Genomic DNA, 27,634 nt, shown 5'->3' with positions numbered 1-27,634 from the left:
ATACCGTTTTGTTTGGTAATTGTTTTTTTAAAACAAATTTATATTCTTAAAAACAAAAAATACAATATTTTATAAATAATATCTTTTAATTGTTTTTAACTATTTTCACTTTATTTTCCAATGACTGTTCTAAAAAATAATTATACAAATATAAAGAAAGATTAAAACTAAAACATTATGTATAAAAGTAATTTAAAAGCATACTTAAAATATAAAAAACAAATTAAAAACATTTTACATTTCCATTCTTTTGTTCTACAAAAATTATTTTTCAAAACTGATTTTGAAAACACTTCCCCAACAACACCTATGTTTTTGTTTTCTTTTTTTGCATATTTAAAATATAAAAAACAAGTTAAAAACATTTTACATTTCCATACTTTTGTTCTACAAAAATTATTTTTCAAAACTGATTTTGAAAACACTTCCCCAACAACGCCTATGTTTTTGTTTTCTTTTTTTTGCTTACCTTCTAGCACTTACTACATATACTGCATGTACTTCGTTGCGCTCTTTCCTTGTGAACATTTCTAATATACAAGGGTCCAGTGCGGCTGCTAACATCGGGAGCCATAGCCATCATCGACATGTTGCGATACAGTGGGAGTTCAACGAGAGAAAATCATTCTCATAACATTTTTTTTCTTTCCCTGGTAGTTTCTGCAAGCCAAACATAGCCTAAATCCATGATCATGTTTTAAGCATAACCAGCCCAAAAAGGGGCAGTAGCACTGAAAATGTCTATCTAAAACTTGTATAGTATTCATCGTTTTCTACTTCAAAAAATGAAATCATATGTTTGAAAGATCACTTCCATTTTTTATACCAGAGAGGGCCATTTAAGTTCAAATGCACATAGCCTTGCGTCCAAGGGGTCCCTACCATTCCAATTATTCACATAAATAGTACACGAGCTACAAAATTGGTGACTCCAAAGCGGTAGTTTGAGTTGAGAAAGTCCCCTGAATTACATCAATATATGATACATCAGTTAGAACAGAGTTCCCTAATCTGTGTGGCAGGGGAAATGAACTTCCTCTTCACATTTCATTATCGATGATATCACGCATCATCTGTATTGGGATGAGCCCTTCAGTTCGGATTGCATTCTTAGTTGGATCTGGACTGATGAAATATAATGTTGGCAGTCCTCGAACCTGTCCCAAAAAGATCTCAAATGGGTTATAGCATGTGCCTGGAAACTCAAACTCAACCAGATATGTCAGGAACATAAGCTTTTAGATGGGTCCTTGTATTTTAAGCAACATATTCATCTAGACTAAGCCAAAATGACTGAGTTTGGCATAGCTGCCATTACATGAACCGGTTTAATGAGTTTAACCAAAATGCAAACAGACACTGAGTTTTCAGTCCAGAATTATGTGCCTGGAAACTCAAACTCAACCAGATATGTCAGGAACATAAGCTTTTAGATGGGTCCTTGTATTTTAAGCAACATATTCATCTAGACTAAGCCAAAATGACTGAGTTTGGCATAGCTGCCATTACATCAACCGGTTTAATGAGTTTAACTAAAATGCAACAGACACTGAGTTTTCAGTCCAGAATTATGTGCCTGGAAACTCAAACTCAACCAGATATGTCAGGAACATAAGCTTTTAGATGGGTCCTTGTATTTTAAGCAACATATTCATCTAGACTAAGCCAAAATGACTGAGTTTGGCATAGCTGCCATTACATCAACCGGTTTAATGAGTTTAACTACAATGCGAACAGACACTGAGTTTTCAGTCCAGAATTCTAGTGCAAACAATTGCAAAAAGAGAGGAAGAGGAGTAAGAATATGAAGAACTTTACTTGCATATCGCGTGCAAACTCGTACTCATCATCTGTGTCAACCTTGACAATCAATGCATTGCTCTCATATTCCACAGCAAGCTGAAACGGGAACATTCTAATTTAGTGGGTTATCATTTATCACTGAGATTGCAAATTTCAGCAACATGATCAACTAAAAACAACTACAGTTTATCTGAAACTCTTGAAAATTTTTATGGCTTCCTTTTTCTTGAGAAATGTTTAATGGTTTAATAGCATCTTACGTCCACTTGAATGTCACAAATGCTAGAAGATACAAAGTGCATATGGTAAACAAGATGACAGAGACTGGTTCAAGAGTTCTACAGAACAAAGAGAAATTACAGTGGGAAAGAAGGGGATATTCCACCAAACAGCAGAGTATTCAATCTGGATGGAGCTTTACCACCCAAATTGAAGGGTTTCCTCATGTTGAGTCAAATTAAGCCACAGTCTCCACTCCTGGTGGTGCCTTTCTATCAATTCCTTTAAGTCTCAGCCTTGTGACCATTCTCCCCCGAAACCCAAAGAAAGTCTCACTTTCAAGAGAAGAGTCTGACTTCTCAAAAGTATAGAGATTTCTCTCACATGAAAAATATCAAATGAAAATTTCTATAATCTCCAAAAGTGAAACCTCTTGACTCTTAAGTGAAGCCACCAGAGAATATCTAGGAAATTCATCCAATTGGCATCCACTACAAGTTGGCTAAAGCAAGAGCACAGAGAGAGAGAGAGAGAGAGAGAGAGAGAGATTAGGGATGGCCTTGTTTTAGGCCAATTAAAAAGATAGGATTTAGGCTATGCACTGTCCTGCAGTAATTCCCCATGTTTTGAAAGAATTAGGCTCCATTGATTCAGATGAAAAGTTTCCGACACATGCTGCATTGGAGGATTTAGTTTTTTTGTGGGCATAGTCAACTTCAACCAAATTCATAGAAACATTCTTATATGACATGTTTATTGCATTAATTAACTTGAAACCCAACTTTTTTGCATCAATGATCAAAATAATGATATTAAGTAATCAACAAAAACATCAGCCATTCAGATGCATAAAAATATCAACAAAAATATACTATAGGAAGTTTTTTTTTTGTGCAAATTTATTACCAACACAAGAATATTTGAAATGAAACTTTAGGAATTGTTCATACAAATGATAAACATTATTTCAAGTAAATATTATTAAAAGATTGCATCCATGACAAGTGTGTTTCATTGACCTGTATAAGTTATATACTAATACCAGACTATATATTTGAACAACAAAGTATCATACAGTGTTCATTTCTTGAAGTACAATGACTTATACATAGCATAGGAAGAGATGAAAAAAAAAAGCCAGCCGATACTCACCAGTACCACATGGAAAGAAATTATGAATATTGGGAGAAATGATGGAGATTATAGAGATATATTTTGGAAATTTTGTGAACTTTTCCCCAGCAAAACTGTTGAGTGAGAAATTATGAAAATATCTCAAAACACCATTACAATGTTGCCAAATGTCAGCGATATTTTGGCAAAAAGTGTCTCAGCCAGGATTTATACTGTGAAACCCTCAATGTTCATTAATATTGGTCAATATTGTCCATTCCTTGGTCCTGGCTGAGCATGACTTGGGGGGCAAAATACAAAAACCTTAATCAACATGACATCTTCCATTGCTTTTGTTACCATCTACATCCATTGAATTTGGTCAAATCCATCATACTCTTCAAATTAACAACATGATCAAGCTAATGGTGTCATAACATATTTGATCAATATCCTATTAATCGTTCAACAATAGCTTTCAACTCCCTCAAGTTGATCTTAGGACCTTCAGAAATTAAGAGAAACCATAAGAGCAATAATTGTAGACTAGTGAATGAGCATTCCCTTTGGGCGGACGTAGTTCCTCTCAAATAGAAGAACTTCAACTAAATCTTTTATGGGCCATGAATTCCTTAAAAATATAATTAGTAATAACAAGGTCATCTGTACAAAATCAACACATAACAACTTGATGAGATTGGTAGGTACATTTGTAGCCCAATTTGTGAGCCTACCACTTATCTTCAAGCCATTTTGCATCATAAAGGCCTCTTTCCATCTATCCAGATGATATTTACACAATCAGCACCCAAATGATCCAACTTGTAACACTTGTTAGTGTTGATTTTTCAACTGCTCTAAGATAGAAGCATCAGAACCAAATAGCTTCCCTTTATGGAATAATTTTAGATTATTCAGACAGACTTCTTCACCAAGGCCAATGGTTCAGGTATCCCAGTGTTATTCAGCTGTGGAAATTCTACAATAAACTGTCAAATCCCCATGATTGGAAGGTTAAACAGAGATCTAACAACAGCAGGAGAGAGATTCATGACCCAATCTCCTTCATAAAAGCACTTGGATTGGAACCTTTCTTTCTGTTAGAGCATGACGTAGATAGGTGGCTTCTTTACCTTGATACTCAAGCCAACAGGTCATATGTCAACATCTAGCTTCCCTCAATTGGGACTTATTTGCACAATCACTACCACTGTCTTGGTTCATACTTGAAAGTGCAAGATTAGACAGTGCATTTAGCAACGTTGGGTTGGATTCCTCAATTTGACCTTTATAAGGTTGTTGGATTGCTGTCTCAGAAATAGTCAGCTTCTAAGCACTAATTCCTTGTTATTCTAATTGATGGCATAATTATGCTTCAAATAATCATAAAGAACTCTCAATCTTTTAGTGAATGTTTTCCCAAAATGACATGGAATCTCTCCTTGGGAGAAAGAAAACCAGCACAAAGCTACAGATTACGGAACACACCATCCGAATAAATTCACAATGAACAATGTATTGAACATTGGTTGATTTTTTTTTTTTGATCAATAAGTATATAATTGTATTGCAAAGAGGCGCTAAAATAGCGACCCACAGAATTACAGTATAAAAGAACTTACCCCCTTACAACAGGGCCCAAACAACAAGGAAAAAACCAAAAAAACTTCTCCATTAACGCATACACACCCACTCCATAAAATCTATTGAGGTCGAAGGACCATCTTTTATCCACAAATTGGTTTCCGACCACAGTAAATACACAAAAGAAACTTTCAGCTTTTGAATGGATAGCCCGCAATCCTCGAAAGCAATTAAATTTCTAGCCTTCCATATAACCCAAAACAAACATAACAGTCCCAATTGCCACGCCACCTTCCTCTTCTTTCCCACAAAAGAGCCCCTTCATCCTAAGAGGGTTTCCTTCACCGAAAGAGGAAAAACCCAAGAAACTCCAAAAAAAGAAAGGAGCAACATCCACACTTCCCTTGTTTTTTTACAATGAATGAGAAGATGGTCAATTGACTCCTCACACGTATGGCATAAAAAACATCTATTTGCCATCACCCAACCTCTCTTTTGCAAATGATCCAAGGTTAGAACTCTCCCTCAAGAAGCCTCCCACGCAAAAAAAGCTTAATTTGGGCTGCACACAAGAGTTCCAAATAATCTTCGAAGGGAAAGAAGCAAGAGACCCCGGCTGCATAGTCCTATACAAGGATTTTACCGAGAAAACCCCATCCTTTGATTCCATCCACTTCATCCTATCCTCCACATCCACCCTAACCTTCTTCCCCTCCAAGCAACAAAACAACCTTTCCACTTCTTCCATCTCCCAATCATTGAAAGGTCTATTGAAACAAGGATTCCAACTTCCCCCCCTTTCCCCCTCGGCTGTCCAAACTTCATTTACCCAAGCCTCTTTGTAAGAAGCTAAAGCATATAATGAAGGAAAAGTCTCGCACAAAGGGATGGCTTCACACCATATGTCTTTCCAAAACCTCACCTTCTTACCATCACCCACCTCAAAGCCAAAAGAAGGGGTTACTAGATGTCCCATTTTACTTATTGCCTTCCACAACCCAACTCCATAGGCCTCCTTAGTCTCACAAGATCTCCACCCTCCTCTTTCCTCCCCGTATTTCCCTCTAATCACTTGGTTCCAAAGGGCCTTTCTTTCATTTGCAAAGCACCAAACCCATTTACCAAGGAGAGCCCTATTGAAAGCCTCAAGACTCTTAACCCCCAACCCTCCTCTTCTTTTATCTAAACACACAATTGGTCACCTTACTAAGTGCGGCTTTTGCTCAAGAGCTCCACCACCCCACAAGAAGTCCCTTTGGATCTTCTCCAATCTGATTCTAACCATCCTAGGTATCTGGAAAATAGACAAAATAAATTGGCAAATTGGACAAGGTACTTCGCACTAAAGTAATCCTCCCCCCTTTTGAAATGTACTGACGTTTCCACATAGCCAATTTCTTTCTGAATCTTTTCTTCTATTACATCCCACGCTGCAACACATTTAAACGGAGCACCCAACAACATTACTAGGTAAGTGGAAGGCAATTTTCCCACCTTATAACCGAACTCATCCACTAGCTCCTCCACATTCTCAACTCTACTAACCGGAATCAGCTCACTTTTCTCCAGCATCTGGCATACTGGTTTGTGAGCTTACATAATAATCCCAGATGTCAAACTGTCCTCAAGATACTCAACAATTACAATATTAAGGCTTTGCCCAAAATATTGAATCTTGTGCAAAACTCTGATTTGGCCATATTATGCTGTTGGTTCTTTATCTTCAGAATTTCCACATTTTTCTACAAAGGTTAGGAAGGTGAGATGTTTAATAGAGAGGATGGAAGAGGGAAAGGAAATAACATTCAGTTTCAAGAGGGTATTGACATAGATACAATTGGAAGTGAATTTATCATCATTGGTGAAATAAGAGGGGGTGATTTCAGAGATAGGAGAAGAGAAAGGCATGAAGCAAGGCAAATGCACAGGGAGGAGGACATAGTTGAAATAGAAGGGGGTCAATTGGGTACCAACACACATGGATAACAGATGGAACTAAAGCCAAGTATAAAAGGAAATGGTGTGATGCAAAAATGGTGCTCAAAGAAGAGGAGAAATATGGGTGGAAATCTAGAACCTTGAAAAAGGGGAGGGGTTGGAACCATCCGATACAAAAAGGGTACTAAAAAAAGGATAATCAATAAAATCCTACAGAGAAGCATATTCCCTCCCCAACAAGGCTCTAGACCATTCCATGAGAGACCAAATAAGGATCTCTTTCAGGTTATGGTCATTGAACCTTACCCATTGAAGACCCTTCTTTTCTTTCATGCCACACACGCCAAAACAAACAAAGAGGAGCCACACTTCACAACCTCCTCCATCTTTTGTCTTTGCCCTTCAAGTTCCAAACTAGAAGGAGCTCCTTCACAGAAACTGGAAACATCCACTGTAGCCTAAAGATTTCTAACAGCATGTCCCACAATTTTCTCATTCTGTCACAATGGATAAGAATGTAGTTTTATAATTCCTCACTGACTTTATAAAGACTGAATCCATTGGTGATCGACCATCCTCTCCTTAGAGAATATTAATGATTAGGATCTTCCACCATGCGGCCTTATGGTCTATATTGTATACTCTGTGTGTATGTTGCCATGCCTTTGTGCTAGCGCTTTTTAATATATTCTATCTCTTACTTATCAAAAAAAAGGATCTTCCCCCATGCAGCCTCCCAAGCAAAACAACAAAATCTTATAGGGCCATAAATGCCCCAGATTTCTTTGGCAAGAAAGAGGGCTTGATTACGATAATGTCGGGAGTTATAGAAAGATTTCATTTGGAAGTCCTTTTCTCCTCCCTCCAATGTAAACTATTCTCCCCTGATTCTTGCACTCTCATCTTGTGAATGAGACACCTATTTCTCCATTGCCCTTTTGTTTACAAGCTATGACTAAGGCTTTCTATTTTATTTTTTTTGTTATAGGTATATGATGAAGGCTTTTTTTGTATTTGATCAGGATATTCTGGATAGTTATAAGGATATTTATAGAATGTTAATTATTCCTTTAAGGGATTGGGCAAGGAGAGGAGCAAAATAATTTGGAGGTGTTGTGTTCTTGCCATGATTTGTATATCATGGTGGGAGCAAGAAGCAAGGGTTTTTTAGGAAAAGATTAGATCCTTAGAAGAGTTGTGAGATAAAGTCCAGTTTCTAAGCTCTCTTTTAGTGTCTGTCACCAAGGAGTTTCTTGGCATTCCTGACTTTCATCTCTTTAGATTAGAAAGTTGCTTGCATGGGTAATCAGGGACAAGAGAACTGTTGTCTTAGATCTGCTCTCTTTGATCATTTCAAGCTGAATTTGGCTGCTGCACTTTATGGTGTCCAAGGGAGTTCGAGACTTTTTTTTTTTTTTGATAAGTAAAAGCAATTGTATTAAGAAAGCTTGATGTACACCTAAAAGTATACATGATGCATACAAGGCAACAAGGCCAAAAAGAAAAGGAATAGTAAAAAACCACCGCCTTACTTACATCCCAACCAATCAATAAAATTGAAAATGCCCTAACCCAATCCAAAAACATGTACAAAAATGACCACAAAATAACTTGATCTGCTAATTCGGTATCTTTAAAAACTTTTCTATTTCTCTCCTTCCATAAGGTCCAAAATAAACATAAAGGGGCTGCATTCCACGCCTTTTTTCTTTTCTTTCCAACAAAGGAGTCGTTCCAACTAAGAATGGTTTCCTTGATAGAATTAGGCATAACCCACTGAACACCAAAAAGCGCAAAAATAAGGTGCGAAATCATAGCTACTTTGGGACAGTGAATAAGCACATGATTTGCTGATTCTTCTTCTTTACACAAAAAGCACCTGCTTGGTAAGATCCAACCGCTCCTTTTTAGTTGATCCATAGTTAGAATTCTTCCCCAAATAGCCTCCCAAGTAAAAAAGTTAACTCTCTTCGGAACCCAAGGATTCCAAACTAAGATTGAAGGGAACTCTCTACCATTACAAGGAACTAGGTTAGAGTAGAAAGACTTAACGGTAAAGAAGCCTTTCTTTGAAACCCGCCAAGACATGATATCCTTATTGTCCCTACTAAGTGCTTGACCATGCAACCTTCTAAAAAAAGCTTCCACCTCTTCCATATCCCAATCATTGTTAGGTCTTGTGAATACAGGGTTCTAGTAACCCAGTTCCCCAGACCGAACCCACAACTGAGCTACCCAAGCATCTTTGGAAGAGGCAAGAAAGTATGTTGTGGATGAGAGATGGTGTGGCTCTTTTCCAAAGTAGCTGGTCTTGGGATGTGTATCGATGCTGAACCTTTGGCTCTCTGGGAAGGTTTAAGGAACTTCAATTAGCAGGGGACTCCCCAGTTATTATTTTCTGAACTTCTTACAGAAGAAAAAGTCGTAGTGGCTTATTACAGAATGAGAAGATTTACACTCTTTTAGGAGACATAATGTCTCTTTCTATTTAGATTATCTAGATTGACTAACCAAGTGGTGATATCCGGCCAAAAGTGGTGCTAGATACTAGAGGTCTCTATTGGAGACAGCTACTCTCCACGACTTTCTAAGAATTATTTTGGTCTTGCAGGTCACAGATAGCTTTTTCTATGTTTGGCTTTTCCAATTTGTTGCAGTTTTGAAGGATAACTTTCTTGTTATCTTTACAAGAAAAAATATTTGATCCCTTATATAAGGTAGAGAGACCACACTGACTTCCAAGACAAGGCAGACAAAATTAAATAAAAACTTTTTAAAAATGTATGGAATAATTTAGGAATTAGGAGATTCCATCTAGCTGGCATGACTAAAAGTGGCAAAAAGAAAAGGACAAAAAAGGGTCACATCTAGGGCAATGTATGACTTGGGTTAGCCTCTGTCCTGCATCGCTACACCTCCTATCTTTCAACAAGACTGCATCATAATGGTGCATGCCTCATTTAAAACTTAGGGTCCACCTCTGTCAAAACAAAGGGAGCTGCAGAATCATTGATTAGGCAGAGAGTTTCCAATAAGTCATACAACCAATCATGTGTTTGGTTAGCTTTTCAAGAAAACATGTACAAAGGCTCTCCTTGCTAAACCAGGAAGAAATGTGTTAATGCTGATGAATGACACTGGGCACCATTGTGATTACAAGTTGCTAAGCTAACTTCTGGTTAATGAGGCTGGGTATCATTATGACTAGGGCATCATTGTGATTACAAGTTGCTAAGCTAACTTCTGGTCGATGAGGCTGGGTATCATTATGACTAGGGTATTATTGTGATTACAAGTTGCTAAGCTAACTTGAAGAATTTGCATAGTATGAGATGAGTAAAGCTCATGAGAGCCTGCTGCTTAGATAATGCCACCCCAAAGACAAAAGAGAATCACTTCCTTTCCTTTCATTTGGAGTAAGTCTAGAATTGTCACCAAGTATCAATATTTTAGTGCTGCAAGGGTTCCAAGACCATTTCTAGGATCCACTTCTCTCAAACATCAAATGGAGCCTAGTTCAAACTTCATAACCTAGAGGAGGGAAAAGTGGGTTCTAGAGGTTCAGAAATACTAGCAGAGTGTTTGATACTTTGTTGATAACAAATTTCATACTTCTCCAAGATGATAAAAATGACTTCCTTTTATCTATTTTTGACAGAATGCTTTCAAAGTAATAAACCAGCATTCCACGCCTTATTCATCTCAGATTATGCACAAACTTCAACAATATAGTAGATAAAGATAACAATCATAATGGTTAAAACCCCATCAAAGAGCCAAAAGCGATGATACCGTACAAGGTTTTATCTTTTGCTAAGCTTAATGAAGCCTGAAAGTGCATTCCTCTTAACTAATTGGAATCCATCAGCCCAACATGCCAACAACATAAATTCAACTTATGATTGAACAATTTTCAACCCAGAATTGAAGCATCACAGTTTTCAACTGTAGAACAGTATAACAAGCTTTAAATGACATATTTCAAAGACTTAAAATTTCTGTTCAAAGTTTAACAAAGCCTCATGAGCAAACTACTTAGAGTCGACTCCACAATATAGAAACTGACATTAAGGATAACTCTTATCCAATCATGCCTATCCCATATTCCTAGCTTTTTTCTCTCCCTATTCAAGATCCCCTCTTCAATGGTTAGAAAAATTGAGAAATTGCAAAAGGATTTTCTTTGGTCAGGAGTTGAGAAGAGCAAAAGAGACCATCTTATCAGCTCGAATTTAGTGTGTAAGTCTAACGTGGAAGGGGGTTTGAGGTTTAGGATTTGGAGTTTAGGAAGATCTCCCTAAGGAATTGTACTCTATTGAGGAAATGACTGTGGAGGTTTCTTAGTGAAAGTTTTACTCTGTGGCATCAGGTTATTCTAAGCATTTATGGGACACATACCAATGGGTGGGATGCCAACACTATAGTTAGGTGGCCACATCATTGCTCATGGAAGGTCGTAGCACAGGTTTCTTAGGATTTTACCAGGTACACTCAACTTGTGGTAGGAGATAGAGCGAAAAACCGTTTTTAGGAAGACTTATGATGGGGGGGATCAACCTTTAGATTCTCAATTCCCAAGTCTATTTAGAATTTATTACAATTAAAAACCTTCCTATCTATCTCATCAATGTTAGGGTTTTGTTATTCTTTCTCTTGGAACTTTAACTTCCATGGTAAAGTCTCTGATTTTGAGATAGAAGATCTAGAAAGAATAATATCCTCTCTTACTCATTTCCACTTATCTCCATCCACTCCACATGCGAGAGTTTGGTCTTTATCTTCTTTGGGTTTATTTACAGTAAAGTCTTTCTTTGTAGCCTTGTCCAATCATTCTGATCCAGTTCCTTTCATCCCTTCTAATTTTGTTTGAAATATCAACTCCTTCTTAATCTTTTGCTTGGTTGGCGACACACAAGAAGGTAAACACCAATGACATGCTACGACTAAGAATATCTTACAAAACCCTTAATTCTGATATTTGTATGTTGTGTATGGAGCGTGGAGAATCGATAGATCATTTTTTTCTACATTGTTCATTGACTTTTGGGTTGTGGCACGAATTGTTTAGATTGACTAAGTTAGATTGGGTTCCTCCTAAGAGTACTTGTGGCATGATGACCATTGCATATAAGGGATTGGGAAGCTCCAATAGAGGCTTGGTACTATGAAAAACTGCTTGTTTGGCTTTGATTTGGGTTGTATGGCAGGAAAGAAATGTTAAGATTTTTTAGGATAAGACAAGAACTTCAAAGGTTCTTTGGGATACCATTCATTTCCTTGATTCCTTTTGGGTCTTTTGCACCACAACTTGTAAAGGCATTCCCCTTAATGTGGTTCAATTTGATTGGTTGTCGGTGTGTAGGTCCAAAGGTGTAGGCTAGCAAGGATAGGTTGTTTTGTGTACTTTTCATATGATGTATAGGTTTACTTAATATTTTAGAGGTTCCATTTATTTAGTTCTTTGTTTTTGGAAGGATTTCTCATCCTTCTTTTGTACTTTTTAAATCCTTATTTAATATATTACATTGTTGTTTCTCATATAATATATATTGGCATCAAGTCGGGATTATTTCAAACTTTCCTTGCTAAGGTTTGTTGTAATTGATTAACATAGTTCTGAAAGGCGCGCCTAGGCTCGGGGCGGCGCGACGCCACCCTCCGGCACCTCGCCTGAAGGGAGGCGATGCCCCTTCACGAAGGCGCCGCTTAGGCGCGCAAGGCGCTCGCCTCCAGCAAGGCGCGAGGCGGTCGCCCGAGTCGCCTCCGACGGCCCGACCAGGTACGCGCTCCTCCTTCTCCTTCTCCTTCTTCTTCTTCTTCTTCTTCTTCTTCCTCCTCCAGTCGAGATGCAGAGACCCGCGCCAGCCCTAATTTTTTTTTTTTTTTTATGGGCCCAAAACGACGCCGTTTTGGACCCTATGCACTTAAGTGAACAGGGACCAAAACGACGTCGTTTTGGAGCCTGTTCATTTAAGTGAACAAGGACCAAAACGACATCGTTTTGGACCCTGTTCTTTAAAAAAAAAAACCTCCTTCCATCCAGCCCCCTTTTCTGCTCTTTCTCAACCCGAGACCACTGCCATTATTTGCCCTAGCCTCTTCCGTGCTGGAGAAGTGAAGAAGAAGAAGAAAAAGAAGAAGAAAAATAGGGGGAAAATAGGAGAAAAATAAAGGGGAAATAGTCGCGTACCTTCCGGACCTCGGTATTTTTCTTTTTTCTTCACTTTTCTGCTTTTTTTTCCATTCTTATCTCATAACTCTCATTGGTAATTTTTTTTTTTAAATATAAATATTATATTTTGAGTTTTTGACATGAAAATTTTACAAAATAAAAATAAATAAATAAAAAGCACTCATGCATATTTGTTGTTAATGTGATATTTGATAATGTGATATGAATTTTTTTTTTCAATTTTTTTTCTTAATTTAATTATAATTATTTTATTGTGGAGTATAGATAATTTGTTTGCAAGATGGATAATGAGAGTGAAACTCAAGTGGACTCTAGTGCAAGTGGAAGAAGAGATCCGAGGTGGAAATATGGTCGTTTGGTTAATGAAAAAGATTTGAACACCATCATATGCATTTTTTGTGATAAAGTAACCAAAGGAGGCATATATAGACACAAACAACATCTTGTTGGTGGATATAGAAATGCTAAAAAGTGTAGAAAATGTCCGGAACATGTTAGAGAAGAAATGGAAGAGTATATGAGTTCCAAGAAAAATCAAAAAGAGCAAATGAATATGGGGAGCGAATATGTTAATGAAGATTTGTTTGGTTTGGAAGATGAAGATATTGGTGAGGAGATTAATAGTAGAACGAATGTCACCAACATTTCTAGTGGAAGTAGTAACCGAGGAGGAAGTGGTGGTAGGACGTTTTCTTCAAAAAAACCAAGACAAAAAGGTCCTATGGATCATTTTTTCACTCCTAATGCAGAGATGGTTGTTCAAAATCGAAGGAGTGGAAAGATGAATCAAACTACCATCAATGATGCCTACAAAAAGGAAGCAAGAGAAAGAGTTTGCATGCTTATCACAAGATGGATGTATGAGGCTGCTATTCCATTTAATGCAGTCACATATCCGAGTTTCCAACCAATGATTGAGGCTATTGGCCAATATGGTGTGGGTATGAAGGGACCAACTTTTCATGAGGTAAGAGTTACTAACCTTAAGAAAGAATTGGCTCTCACAAAAGATTTGATGAAAGATCATATGGTGGAATGGGGGAAACATGGATGTTCAATTATGTCGGATGGATGGATCGATAGGAAAGAGAGAACTTTGGTGAACTTTTTGGTTAATTGTTCAAAGGGAACCATGTTCATGCAATCCATTGATGCTTCTTCAATGATTAAGATGGGAGAAAAGATGTTTGAGTTACTTGACAAATGGGTAGAGCAAGTTGGTGAGGAGAATGTTATTCAAGTTATAACAGATAATCACTTAAGTTATGTGATGGCAGGTAATAAATACTATTTCTTGAATTTTTATTTACTTTTAAAATTTGAATTATTTATCTTGAGAACTTATGTAAATTTATTATCTACAATGTCATATAAGAAGGTTGTTAGAATTAAAGCGCCCACATTTGTATTAGACACCATGTGCTGCACATTGCCTTGACTTGATGTTGGAAGATATTGGAAAGCTACCAAACATCAAGAGGACATTGGAGAGGGCTATATCACTAAATGGGTATATTTATAATCGCTCAGGGCTACTCAACATGATGAGGCGGTTTACTGGACAAAGGGAATTGCTTAGGCCTGATAAGACTCGGTTTGCAACTGCTTTCATCACATTATCGCGATTGCATGAACAAAAAAACAATTTGAGGAAGATGTTTACAAGCTCGGATTGGTCAGATAGTAAATGGGCAAAAGAGCAGAAGGGGAAAACTATAGCCAACATAGTTCTAATGCCTTCATTTTGGAACACTATTGTGTTTTGCTTAAAGGTTTCGGGTCCCCTAGTTCGTGTGCTTCGTTTGGTTGATGGTGAAAAAAAAGCTCCTATGGGATACATCTATGAGGCCATGAATAGAGCTAAGGATACAATTGTGAGAAGTTTTAATGGAAATGAAGAGAAGTACAAAGAAATTTTCAACATCATTGATAAGAGGTGGGAGATTCAGCTTCATCGGCCTTTGCATGCAGCAGGGTACTTTTTGAACCCGGAATTCTTCTATGATAAGCCAAAAATAGAGCATGATGCTGAGATTATGAGTGATTTCTATAAATGCATCTTAAGGCTAACAAGAGACCCTGCTAAGCAAGAAAAAGTTGTGGCCGAAGTGAGTTTGTTCACAAATGCCCAAGGACTATTCGAGAATGAGTTAGCTATTAGGACAAGAAAGACTAGAGCACCAGGTTAGTTATTTAGTTTTGTTTATTTAAATGATTAGATTGTATTTTTGCTAAAATAGGTGAATTGTTTCACTAAATTGTTAATATCTATACTACAGCTGAATGGTGGGCTGCATATGGAGCTTCAACTCCAAATTTGCAAAAGTTTGCAATGAAAGTCCTCAACTTAACATGCAGTGCATCAGGTTGTGAACGGAATTGGAGCATCTTTGAAAATGTAAGTGACCAAATCCAAAATAATTACAAGTAATAGTCTAATAGAGTCTTGAATGTAACTTAAAAGTTAAAACTTTAAAATATATTTATGAGCTTATGAATTTTTGTTGATTCATAACAAGAGGAGAAATAGGTTAGATCATCAACGCTTGAATGATTTGGTGTACATTAAGTATAATCGAGCCTTGAAGAGAAGATACAATGAACGTAACACCATTGACCCAATTTCCTTGAAAGATATAGATGATAGCAATGAATGGTTGATAGGGAGAATGGAAGATGAGGATTCTCATGGAGGTGCATAAGATGATTTTGTATTTGATGATGACAATTTGACATGGGGTGATGTTGCTAGAGCTGTTGGAGCTAAGGAGGCTAAGTTTGATACTAGAGCTAGAGCTAGAGCAAGCTCAAGCATAATACCACCAACAAGGGGGATAGCTTCAAGTTCTAGAACTTTGCCTTCTCATTCACTAATAGATGAAGATGAAGATGGAGGCATGGTTGATTCAGCAGATGAAGAAGATGGAGAAGGCTACAAATGTGGTGATGGAAATGATGATGATGATGATTTTGTTGACTTAGAGGAGGAGTGATGATTGCTTGTTGTGGACAAATTTGTGATTTAAGTGTTTTTTAATGATGTTTTTGAATTGTGGACAAATTTCATGTTTTGGACCTTTAGGTTTGGAAACTTTGGATTTGGATATGTATTAGGCAATTAGCAATATGGATTTAGATTTGTTTTTATGTTTGGAGTTCTTTATTTTTATGTTTTTTGTTATTTAAATTGAAATTTTTGATGATATTTGATGATTTATGTGTTTAGGATAAATAAATGATTGTTAAATTTGATTATATTATATAAAAATATATATGTAAATTAGGGTGTGCCTCACTTCACTAAAGCCCGCGCCTTAGATGCGCCTTGCGCCTTAGGCTCCAGGACTACTTTGCACCTTGGTGCGCCTTGAGCCTTTTAAAACTATGAATTGATATCCTTGATGAACCAGAAGCTAGTTTTGTGTTCCTTAGTAACATCAAAGCCTTTAAACTTAATATGTTGACACTTCCTTTCAAAATTTGGAGAGAATTTCCATAGCACTCAGATTGAAAAGTATATTCAAGGAGTGGTACAACTCCAGAATCTTCCTATTTCTCCCTCTTTTTCACATCCAGAAGAGAAAGATTAGTTAATCCTTGCCCCTACACGACCATATCAGAATTCAAGCAGCTTCTATTAGTCAGTTTACCTCCGTCCAATTTCAACACCAGAGGAAGGATCCTGAATTCTACATCTTCTTTACAAGTGTCATTGTGTTAAGCATTTTCATCATATTTTCTATAAATGGGTTTTACTTGTCTCTTGAAAAGAGACCCAAATCAATTTCAAATCTTTCAAAATGTAAAAGATCATCTGAGACACACTACAAAAGAAATGAATAAACTCTATCACACTATTATTTGATTGATGAGGCACAAGGGTGCCTAAAATTTCAATCATAGCATAGAAATGAAAACAAGAATGGCCAAAATTCAAAATAGAAACTAAGCATACCATTTCAAGTTCTTGAGCCATTAAAATACAGGGGCCACACCAAGTTGCATAGAAATCGATAATAAGGGGTACAGTTCTTTCTTCCTTAACCAGCTCTTGAACCTCTTTGGCTGACATCTTCTTCTGCAAGACCAGAATAGGCACCCAAATATTCGAATTTCAGAAAGAGCCCATGACAGCTATGAGAGAAGTAATGCCCACTAGACCAACAACCAATGTCTTCACAAGTTCTTTTTCCCTGTTTGTTGCCCAGGAAATTGACGGGAAAAAAAAAAAAAGAAAGGAAAATTCAAAAATGGGATTTTTTTTTTTTTCTTCTCTTTTTTTTTTTATGGCTTTTTCTGCCTTTCAAAAATGAGAAATCTGAAACCCAATTCTTTTCTTCTCCACTTTCTCGCAAACCAAAAGGAGCATCTATGTAACCAAATCAAACCAACAAAACAACACATAACAACACCCAAAAAATGGTACAATAAACAAAATCAATAAAGGGCATGCTTGGTTATTTGAGGGCATACCACAAGATAGTCTTCTCTAACATACTTTCCCCTAGGGGGCGTGCAAAGTAACTTTCTTGGAGGTCGAAGTGAAAAGGGTCTGGTGTTGGTGGTGGAAAAAAGCAAGTTGGGTTGATGGGTCATGGGGGAGTGTGAGAAGCAAAGGTGAGATGGTGGACCTTGTAATGGGATCATGGGGGAGACGCTGGTGATGGTGCTATGAGGTAGTCTTGTAGCAGTTTGCATCATAGCCATCTCTAGAGATGGAGATAGACGGAGATGACTACTACTTGGTCTGTTGGGCAGCGTCGTGTAATTTAGGAGATAGGCCTGGACAAGACGTCTGTTTGGCTGCAAGGAAAATCCATCTCCTGTCAGGGAGATTAGGCTGTGTTTGGTAACTAAAATGGCTCTTTTTGAAAATGAAAAAATATTAATGTAAGCAAAAAAAAAAAAAAAAAGATGGTGCATTTTCAAAACTGTTCTAAAAAATATTACCTGAAATTTTTTTGTAGAAAATATGAAATTTACTAAAATTGTTTTTAAAATAATGAGCATTTTAATAATAGAAAATAATACAAAAAAATTGACAACATATTTCACATAGAAAATGGGAGTCATTTCTTAAAATAGAGAAAATAAAAGTAACGTAAACTATGGTTCGTAGGATGTGGAAAAATATATTCATCGAACAAAAGCTTCAGATTATTTTTTGAAATACCCAAAATCCATATTAATTGTTTCACCAATGAATTCTTAATCCCAATCATGAATAGAAGTACAAAATTTGGATGAAATTTAGAAGAAAACCTTCTTGCAAAGTGTTCCTTGGACTTTTGTCACAACTTTTGTCACAAAGAGAGAGTGAGATAAAGGCAATTTCTAGGTTCAATTGTCAAAAACTGATCTCCTATCTCTCATTTCATTGGATTGGGTCGGGTCAGTCCCACTTGGGCACCCAAACCCAAACCCAATTCCAACAATATATTTTATAAAAATTGATATTTTTATATAATATGAAATATTATTTTTATTAGAGAAAACCATTTCTTATATCCTAGTATTCATTTTAGCACATTAATAATAAATTCATAAATTTGGTATTGTTGCAGTTTTGAGAAAAATCATTTTTAGTTCTTTTAAAAGAAGAATTAAGTGTGACTTGGACCATTTAAGCATTTGATTTATTATAATTTAAAAATAGTTTGAGTTTCAAAAATAAGATGAAAATGATCAAATATCTTGACCATATTTCTTCTTTGTTTCCTATTTCTTTTTCTTTTTTTTTTTCCTTTTTTTTTTCCTTCTCTTTCCCATGATTTTCTTACTCAAGATTTTAAAAAATAAATAAATAATACAAAAAAACAAAATAAAATAAAAATGGGGGTGGGTAATGAGACCCAAGGATAAGAAAAAGAAGGATGCTCAAACAAATGATACTTACAATATTAAGAATATAATTGACTTGCCATTTTTCTCTCCACAATTCCCTATTAACATATTCTCTCGTTACCATTATGTGGACCCTGTATTTCTACTCATGCACTCTTACTCGATGGCGAAGTCGTTTTTTATTTGAAAAATATTTATTTTTAAAAAATGATTTGGAGTCGCCACTCATTTTTGTTTTATTTTTAAAGGTAAACAAAATAAGAAAGAAAACTTTAAGTATGACTTCTTATTTGGAAAAGTGGTATGTGAAAAACCAAATTTGGGCTCGGGGGTTAGGTTACTTATCGGGAAGGTACGATAAAGACCGTAACACCCCTCTAAGTCCCTAAAAACGGGTCTCTACTAATAAGATGAAGCAAGTATAGCAATTGGTAAGGAAATCAATGGTTATCAAAATGAAATAATCCAATGATAAAGAGAATTATGCATAAGAATAAGCGAAATGGAAATGAGATCGTATCTTAGCAGCAATTAATAGTGCGCTATCATGGAAACAGGGTTAGCTCAAGTATAAAATCATCACATGCATATCAAATAGTAAGGTAAAGATCAGACAATACTCATCAAACATAATAATTGACAATCAGAAGAGAAAACTCATATATGGAGCCCCCACCAAAGCCCAATCTATCTTGCATGAATTAGTCTCACAAATTTCATTATTATGGAATTATGAAAACTGCATTCATGCTTATGTAAAACCAGGAAAAATAGAAGATTATTTGATAACCGGAGTAGAATTAAAGCTATTCGAGAGAAAATTGGATTTTTGAAATTTATTTGAAAATTGGAGTCTTGGGAATTAAATTTAAGAATTGGAATTTTGGAAATTGAATTTGAAAGAAATTAGAAAACCTAAGAATTCGAAATTAAATTGAAAAGAAATTGAAAATTTTAAAATTATTTGAGAATTAGAACTATGAAAATTGGAATCTGGGAAATTATTTGAAGATGCAGTTTTTTTAAAAATAAATAAAATAATAATAATAATAATAATAATAATTAATAAATAAATAAATAAATAAATGTGAAAATTGGAATTTCGGGAATTGGAAATTGAATTAGGAAATTGGAAAATTGGAATTTCGAAAATTGAGAATTAAATTTGGAAATCGGAATTTTGAAGAATTGTTTAAAGATGGAATCTTAAAAATAATTGAATAAATAAATGTGAAAATTGGAATTTTGGAAATTGGAAAATTGGAATTTCAAAAATTGGGAATTGAATTTAGAAATCGGAATTTTGAAGAATTATTTAAAGATGGAATTTTAAAAATAAGTAAATAAATAAATGAATAAATAAAAACTAAAATAATAATGATTTGATAAATAAATGCGAAAATTGGAATTTTGGAAATTAAATTCGGAAATTGGGAATTAAATTTGGAAATCGGAATTCTGAAGATTTATTTAAAGACGGAATTTTAAAAATAAATAAATAAATAAAATAATAATAACGAAAATAATAATGATTAAATAAATAAATGTGAAAATTAGAATTTCAGAAATTGGAAATTAAATTTAGAAATCGGAATTTTGAAGAATTATTTAAAGATGGAATTTTAAAAATAAATAAAATAAAATAATAATAATAATAACAAAAAATAATAATGATTAGATAAATTAATATGAAAATTGGAATTTTGGAAATTCGAAATTAAATTCGAAAATTGAAAAATTAGAATTTCGGAAATTGAGAATTAAATTTGAAAATAAGAATTTTGAAGAATTATTTAAAGCTAAAATTTTAAAAATAAATAAATAAATATATAAAATAATAATAATAATGAAAATAATAATGATTAAATAAATAAATGTGAAAATTGGAAATTAAACTTGGAAATCGGAATTTTGAAGAATTATTTAAAGATGGAATAAAAAATCGAATTTGGAAATTGGAATTTTTAGGAAGATTTATTTTAAGATGGCATTTTAGAAATTAAATTTAGAAACTATAATTTTTGGAAAATTTATTTGAAGATGACATTTTTAAAAAAAATTAAATTTGGAAGTTAGAATTTTTGAAAAATTAATTTGAAGATGGCATTTAAAAAAAATTAAATTTGGAAGTTAGAATTTTTGAAGATGACATTTTAAAAAAAATTAATTTTGGAAGTTAGAACTTTTGAAAAATTAATTTGAAGATTGAAGCGATTGAAAATCCGGAATTTTGAAAGTTATGTTAAGAAAACAATTTGTGAAAACGTGTGAGACCAAAAAGGAAAATGGGCATATATATTCCAGGGATGGCCCACCAAAAAGTCTTCTATTGATTTTACTACCATACGATGATTCCCATACAAGAAAGAAATAATAAAAAACCCATCAATGTCTTTGAGAGCCTTCATTTTGGAAACTAGGTACTTGATGGCATTGGGATCAGCCTCACCAACAGTTTTTGTCATCGACAGTGTAAGCTCCAAGCAGGACCTATTCCCCTTTTTTTTAAGTAGTGGGCTGCAAGCTGGTACCGGCAAGCTAGAATCAATCCCTACTCAACCAAAAGGTTGTCTACAGTGCCTTAAACTAAAGACGAAATGTTTTGCATGCAAACTCAGGTGCCATTTTTCTCTCTCTAAAATCTCTCTCTCTCTCTCTCTCTCTCTCTCTCTCTCTCTCTCTCTCTTTTCTCTATCCGTGGGTGGCTTGGTGGAAGAGTTGGTGGTGGTTTGATGGGTATGGAAAATGGGTACATGCATGGGAGGGCATGAAATATAGGTATGGAGATGCCATGCACGCATGGGGCTTCATGTATATGAGGAATAATTGGAATGAGATGAAGGTGGGTTAGATGGATGGTGAGGGTGATAGGTGGTTTAATGGGTATGAAAAATGGGTACATGCATGCATGAAGGTAAATGGGTAGCGACAGAAGTGGGTTTGCAGGGTATTAAAAAAAATGGGTTTGGCGAGCATAGAGAGTGGAAAAGTGGTGAGATGAAATGAGCTACTGCAATGAATATGATGGATGGTGGACATGGGGAATGAAATGAAAAAAGCTGAAAGTGGGTTAAGCGTGAGCATTATTGGTGAAACGGGTGGTATGAGAAGTGGCTTAGTGGGTGTTGGAAAATGATCTTTTCGTCTGGGTACTTCTCAGGAATAACAGGCTTGATGATACTCTCTTTGGTACCAGCACCAAGATCATTCACTAGTAACGGTCTTATCACGCTGGATAGAGACGAAAACAGTGTGCACACGAAGAGGAACCATGGCGCCATTTTCATTGTGATACTCAATAGTGACTTGAGTCTCACCATTCTCAGTAAGGCGGGCGTCGAGCTTGGTAGCAAGAACATAATTCCATCCATTTTCACCAAATTCCAGGTCAAACAACCCACCAAACACAGCACAAATATAAGAGCAACAACAAAGACAATAGCCAGATCGAACAATGAGGATTAAACAAATATGAGAACATGAAACATGTGATGGTACAGAGCTCCATTTCAGGTGACGTCCATGAGCTTAAAACAAGTAGGGTTAACAAAGAAAATAAACAAGAGTCTCATATATCAAGTTCAGAAACAAACTTATGCATCAATATTGCATAGAGAAAAGCAAGGAAAACCCAAAAAAAACAGAGTATGCACACAGAAAACTAAACATGACCATGACAAACAAATGACTCTTCTTATCCACACCAAAACAGCAAACTGATTCTCAGGAAGACAGCTGAAAATGAGACAACAAAGAAGTTGTAGTTGCAATACCTGGGAAAACTCTTCTCAAGCAAATTTCTGATCTCCTCTGTGAAACTCTGTTTTCCTCTTCTTCAAGCTCTCTCCCTCCGTTAGTTCAAAAAAATATTTTTCTTTTTATGCAATGTTGGTACCCGCCCCCTACTTTAGTCGTCGTCCTTTCTATAGCTCCAACTAGCTCTCCACCCTCTTTTCCTCCTATCCCATCCGTATGCCCAGAACAACTTACCCACCAATTGTTCTTCCTTCACCTGCAAGCTCCTTTGGCTGCCCAAGAATGGCTTCTTCTCAGGGTGGCAAAAAAATAAAAATAAAAATAATAGAAAAGAACCCATCCTACTTGAGGGGGTCTACAGATTAATATTTTGATTTGATTTTCAAATTTTCATACTTTGTTTTTGTATATTCTCCATTAGTTGTACTTTCCTTTCTTTTGTTGCATTTTCCCGTAGTTAGCAAAGCTAAAATTGTATATATGTATGGTAGAGTTCTAGGCCAAAATAGACTATTATGGAAGAAAAAAAAAAAAATTAACCACATTGTCAAACCTATGTACAAAATGAAATTTTTTTGTATCATGTAAAAGCCATTATCATTAAAAAATATTTAAAAAAAAAATTTAAGTTGAAACTTTAAATGTCAATTGAAACTTTATTTTTTAACTAAAACATTAATTGTCAATTGCAATTTTATTTTTTAACCTGAAAGTTTTAACTTTTTGTACTTTAAAATTTAATAAAAAAATATTAAATTTAAAATTATTATTCAAATTAAAAATATATGTTTTAAATAATAATAAAATTTATATATTTAAACTTAAGGATCTATTATTACTTCATTAAAGATAAATTGATAAAAATAATAATAAATAAATATTTTGTTTATCAATAGATTAATAATCTTAAAATAATAAAGTTATATGATATGTAAATATATAAGATATACACTTATATAATTTATTAATTTAAGATATTTAATTTGTGTTATTTTTAAGATATTAATTTATTTGTATTTTAACAAATTTATCTTTATTAAAATAATAGTATACTTTTAAGTTTTCATATATAAATTTTTTATTACTTTAAAGCATATTGTAGACCCCCATATGGGGCTCGTTTTTTTATTTTCTGCAGGTCACACCTCTTGCCAAGTGGAGGGCTCTTAAAGAGCCAGATGCTGCTTCCTGGTTGGGTGGTCAGTGAATCAGGTAGTGGGTTGGAAATGCAATGGGGTGGAGACACCTGTTGGAGGATATTCAGAGGAGCTTTTTGGCTGTTAGAGAGGAGTTTTTTGTCTGGAGGGGGGAGCGTCTCTTGCGGTGGAGGTGGTGTTTTTTCAGGGGAGTAGAGAGATATTTTTTAGGGGATTGCTTAGCTGGTAGAGGCAAGCCAGACGGGGGAGGGGGACATTTTTGGTGGCTGCAAGGGATAAGCTAGGGTGGGGGGTTTTTGAGAGAGATTTTTAGGTGGAGCATTGGATATAGAGAGAGCAGCGAGTGGCAGCCCAGGATTTGGGTTGAGGAAGAGACTTCCAGGTATGATTATCATGATTTTCTTGTATATTTTCATCTTACAGTTGTTCTCCTATTTTATTCTCTGTAATTTTAACTCTGTTTATTGGGTTGTGTTGATTTGGTGATTATTAGTCTAATATTTGAATGGCTTGCTGCATTTTGTGCCCTATTCTTGCAAACATTTTCCGTTTTTACCCCACTGATTGTTGAACCTATGGATGAAATGATGAAATGAGTTCAACATGATCGTTAAAGGCTTCATGTTTCTTTTTCCTGTTACGGTTCTCTTGTTCCCCCCTGCTTCTTTCCTGAACATGTAATCAAGGTTTCGGGATTGGAAAAAGCTAGTTATAGCCAAACCTGACATTATGGTAAGATGGTTGATGGGCCCTGTTTCCCACATTGATTCATTCTGGAGATTGGCTCGACCACTGGTGATTTTGAGATGCAACTGAGGCAAAATATAAGAGTCTCCAACCCACCCATGCTTGTCATTGTGCCTACAACATTACCAGTTGTTTCAGCTAAACTCCCAGTCGACTCAGATCCTGTAGCTCCATCATCATTACCACCTAATCCCTGGTGCATGAAGCCCCTCTAGCATGGTCACTCAAAATCTTCATGCCACTCATCTAAAATCCCTCCCAAATTCATCGATTTTCAGTGAAGGCATTTCCTTCTGAGACTTCCCACTCTCAGGAACAATATCAACTCCACCACCAACACCTTTTTCATGGCCATCCCTGTCAGAAGCACCATGGGAAATAGGTTCATAGGATGGTTCAAAACTCCTATTAGTCCTGCAAGAGCGCTCAGATCCTAGAGTATTCATCCCCAGATACTGCAAGGGTATCTTCGTGGTGGAGATCAAACTAGTTTCATGTACCCGAGTGGTGTTGATTAGTTTAAGCGACAGTTTGCTCATCTTGAAGAGCATTATGATAAAGGTGAAAGAAGCACTCCACTCCAGAGGCAGCATGCTTCCTTGCTTAGAGAGCAGATTTGTGCGCCTATTAATGAGGCTGCTGATGAACATAAGGAATTTGAATAGTGTTTTGCTACTTCTGTTGCTACAACTCTTGAGAGTCCTTCAAAAGCTGAGGGTTTAGAGAAAGGAAATGTAGAAAACGGACCCAAAAAGCCACACTTCGTGATAATCAGGAAAAGAAAATGTATTTGTATTGGGTCACTCGCAAGGCGTTTCCGACGTATAAAAAGAATCCATTGCTGTGAAGATTGTAGCTATTGAAATACCCAAAACCAATTACAAGGTGAAGAGACTTGCTCCTGCCGCCTTTTGCTGCATTTAGGATGTTGTAGCAGCTGCTTCAGGCAGAGGAAAAGTTTAATCCAACAGAGATTATGGATGTGGTGATGCTGGCTGAAATTCAAATTGTCTACGTCATTGACTATCTTGGTTTTGACACGTCTGATGAGCTAGCAGACTGTGTATATATGTGAAGGGAATTAAACCGAATTCCCAACCTGTGAGAAACAAAAAACTAGAGAAAACTCACGCCATAGAAATACAATCACACGCACAAGACAGTATTTACGTGGTTTGACAATTTGCCTACATCCACGGAGTTGCAGGGATATCACTATTATCAGGGAAGAATACAGAGTACAACCTAGCGGCTACAATATTCTCTCTCTATATATAACACGGCAACCCCACCACACTAAAAAACCCTAATTACAAAAGGTGGTTCCACAATGGGCTAAACGGGCCCAACAGGCCTTAATAAATCTCCCATTAAAAAGCCATGCAATATTATTCGGGTCGGGTTGTCAAACCGGATCAAACAAAACTAGGCTCCACAAAGCCCAACAAATCTCCCACTTGGAGACCATAGTTTTAAAAGACTCAAGGCGCACCAAGGCGCAAAGTAGTCCTGGAGCCTAAGGCGCAAGGCGCATCTAAGGCGCGGGCTTTAGTGAAGTGAGGCGCACCCTAATTTACATATATATTTTTATATAATATAATCAAATTTAACAATCATTTATTTATCCTAAACACATAAATCATCAAATATCATCAAAAACTTCAATTTAAATAACAAAAAACATAAAAATAAAGAACTCCAAACATAAAAACAAATCCAAATCCATATTGCTAATTGCCTAATACATATCCAAATCCAAAGTTTCCAAACCTAAAGGTCCAAAACATGAAATTTGTCCACAATTCAAAAACATCATTAAAAAACAATTAAATCACAAATTTGTCCACAACAAGCAATCATCACTCCTCCTCTAAATCAACAAAATCATCATCATCATCATTTCCATCACCACATTTGTAGCCTTCTCCATCTTCTTCATCTGCTGAATCAACCATGCCTCCATCTTCATCTTCATCTATTAGTGAATGAGAAGGCAAAGTTCTAGAACTTGAAGCTATCCCCCTTGTTGGTGGTATTATGCTTGAGCTTGCTCTAGCTCTAGCTCTAGTATCAAACCTAGCCTCCTCAGCTCCAGCAGCTCTAGCAACATCACCCCATGTCAAATTGTCATCATCAAATACAAAATCATCTTGTGCACCTCCATGAGAATCCTCATCTTCCATTCTCCCTATCAACCATTCATTGCTATCATCTATATCTTTCAAGGAAATTGGGTCAATGGTGTTACGTTCATTGTATCTTCTCTTCAAGGCTCGATTATACTTAATGTACACCAAATCATTCAAGCGTTGATGATCTAACCTATTTCTCCTCTTGCTATGAATCTGCAAAAATTCATAAGCTCATAAATATATTTTAAAGTTTTAACTTTTAAGTTACATTCAAGACTCTATTAGACTATTACTTGTAATTATTTTGGATTTGGTCACTTACATTTTCAAAGATGCTCCAATTCCGTTCACAACCTGATGCACTGCATGTTAAGTTGAGGACTTTCATTGCAAACTTTTGCAAATTTGGAGCTGAAGCTCCATATGCAGCCCACCATTCAGCTGTAGTATAGATATTAACAATTTAGTGAAACAATTCACCTATTTTAGCAAAAATACAATCTAATCATTTAAATAAACAAAACTAAATAACTAACCTGGTGCTCTAGTCTTTCTTGTCCTAATAGCTAACTCATTCCCGAATAGTCATTGGGCATTTGTGAACAAACTCACTTCGGCCACAGCTTTTTCTTGCTTAGCAGGGTTTCTTGTTAGTCTTAAGATGCATTTATACAAATCACTCATAATCTCAGCATCATGCTCTATTTCTGGCTTATCATAGAAGAATTCCGAGTTCAAAAAGTACCCTGCTGCATGCAAAGGCCGATGAAGCTGAATCTCCCACCTCTTATCAATGATGTTGAAGATTTCTTTGTACTTCTTTTCATTTCCATTAAAACTTCTCACAATTGTATCCTTAGATCTATTCATGGCCTCATAGATGTATCCCATAGGAGCTTTTTTTTCACCATCAACCAAACGAAGCACACGAACTAGGGGACCCGAAACCTTTAAGCAAAACACAATAGTGTTCCAAAATGAAGGCATTAGAACTATGTTGGCTATAGTTTTCCCCTTCTGCTCTTTTGCCCATTTGCTATCTGATCAATCCGAGCTTGTAAACATCTTCCTCAAATTGTTTTTTTGTTCATGCAATCGCGATAATGTGATGAAAGTAGTTGCAAACCGAGTCTTAGCAGGCCTAAGCA

General features: G+C 35.8%; 2 protein-coding genes across 2 annotated transcripts; both read right to left on the bottom strand.

Moving 5' to 3' along the window:
* Nucleotides 1-796: 796 nt before the first annotated feature.
* On the bottom strand, nt 797-17,673 carry LOC100254862 (thioredoxin-like protein CITRX, chloroplastic). Its single transcript, XM_002264027.5, has 4 exons — nt 17,324-17,673; nt 16,806-16,928; nt 1,819-1,899; nt 797-1,157 (listed from the first exon to the last, which is right to left on the bottom strand). Exons 1-4 carry the CDS (start codon nt 17,555-17,557, stop codon nt 1,041-1,043), a joined length of 555 nt encoding a protein of 184 aa, XP_002264063.1. The 5' UTR covers nt 17,558-17,673; the 3' UTR covers nt 797-1,040.
* An 8,386-nt stretch (nt 17,674-26,059) lies between these two features.
* Nucleotides 26,060-27,104, bottom strand: LOC132254982 (uncharacterized). The gene is made up of 3 exons (XM_059742205.1): nt 27,023-27,104; nt 26,809-26,927; nt 26,060-26,699 (listed from the first exon to the last, which is right to left on the bottom strand). The coding sequence occupies exons 2-3, from the start codon at nt 26,872-26,874 to the stop codon at nt 26,214-26,216; spliced, it is 552 nt and encodes a 183-aa protein (XP_059598188.1). The 5' UTR covers nt 26,875-26,927; nt 27,023-27,104; the 3' UTR covers nt 26,060-26,213.
* Between the last annotated feature and the right edge of the window lie 530 nt (nt 27,105-27,634).

The sequence above is a fragment of the Vitis vinifera genome, chromosome 13, assembly GCF_030704535.1.
Source record: "Vitis vinifera cultivar Pinot Noir 40024 chromosome 13, ASM3070453v1".
Lineage (NCBI taxonomy): Eukaryota > Viridiplantae > Streptophyta > Magnoliopsida > Vitales > Vitaceae > Vitis > Vitis vinifera.
The sequence above is the reverse complement of the archived record's forward strand: the minus strand, read 5'-3'. Positions and strand labels throughout refer to the sequence as shown.

What these genes read in the sequence shown, in the direction of transcription:
- LOC100254862 (XM_002264027.5), bottom strand. Translation starts at nt 17,557, where the DNA reads ATGGCTATGATGCAAACTGCTACAAGACTACCTCATAGCACCATCACC. An exon ending in TTAGAGAAGACTATCTTGTG is followed by an intron (nt 16,929 to 17,323) that starts GTATGCCCTCAA and finishes CTGGTCTTGCAG; the next exon opens with AAGAAGATGTCAGCCAAAGA. An exon ending in AGTTTGCACGCGATATGCAA is followed by an intron (nt 1,158 to 1,818) that starts GTAAAGTTCTTC and finishes TTTTTGGGACAG; the next exon opens with GTTCGAGGACTGCCAACATT.
- LOC132254982 (XM_059742205.1), bottom strand. Translation starts at nt 26,874, where the DNA reads ATGAAAGTCCTCAACTTAACATGCAGTGCATCAGGTTGTGAACGGAAT. An exon ending in ATTGGAGCATCTTTGAAAAT is followed by an intron (nt 26,700 to 26,808) that starts GTAAGTGACCAA and finishes GAATTTTTGCAG; the next exon opens with ATTCATAGCAAGAGGAGAAA.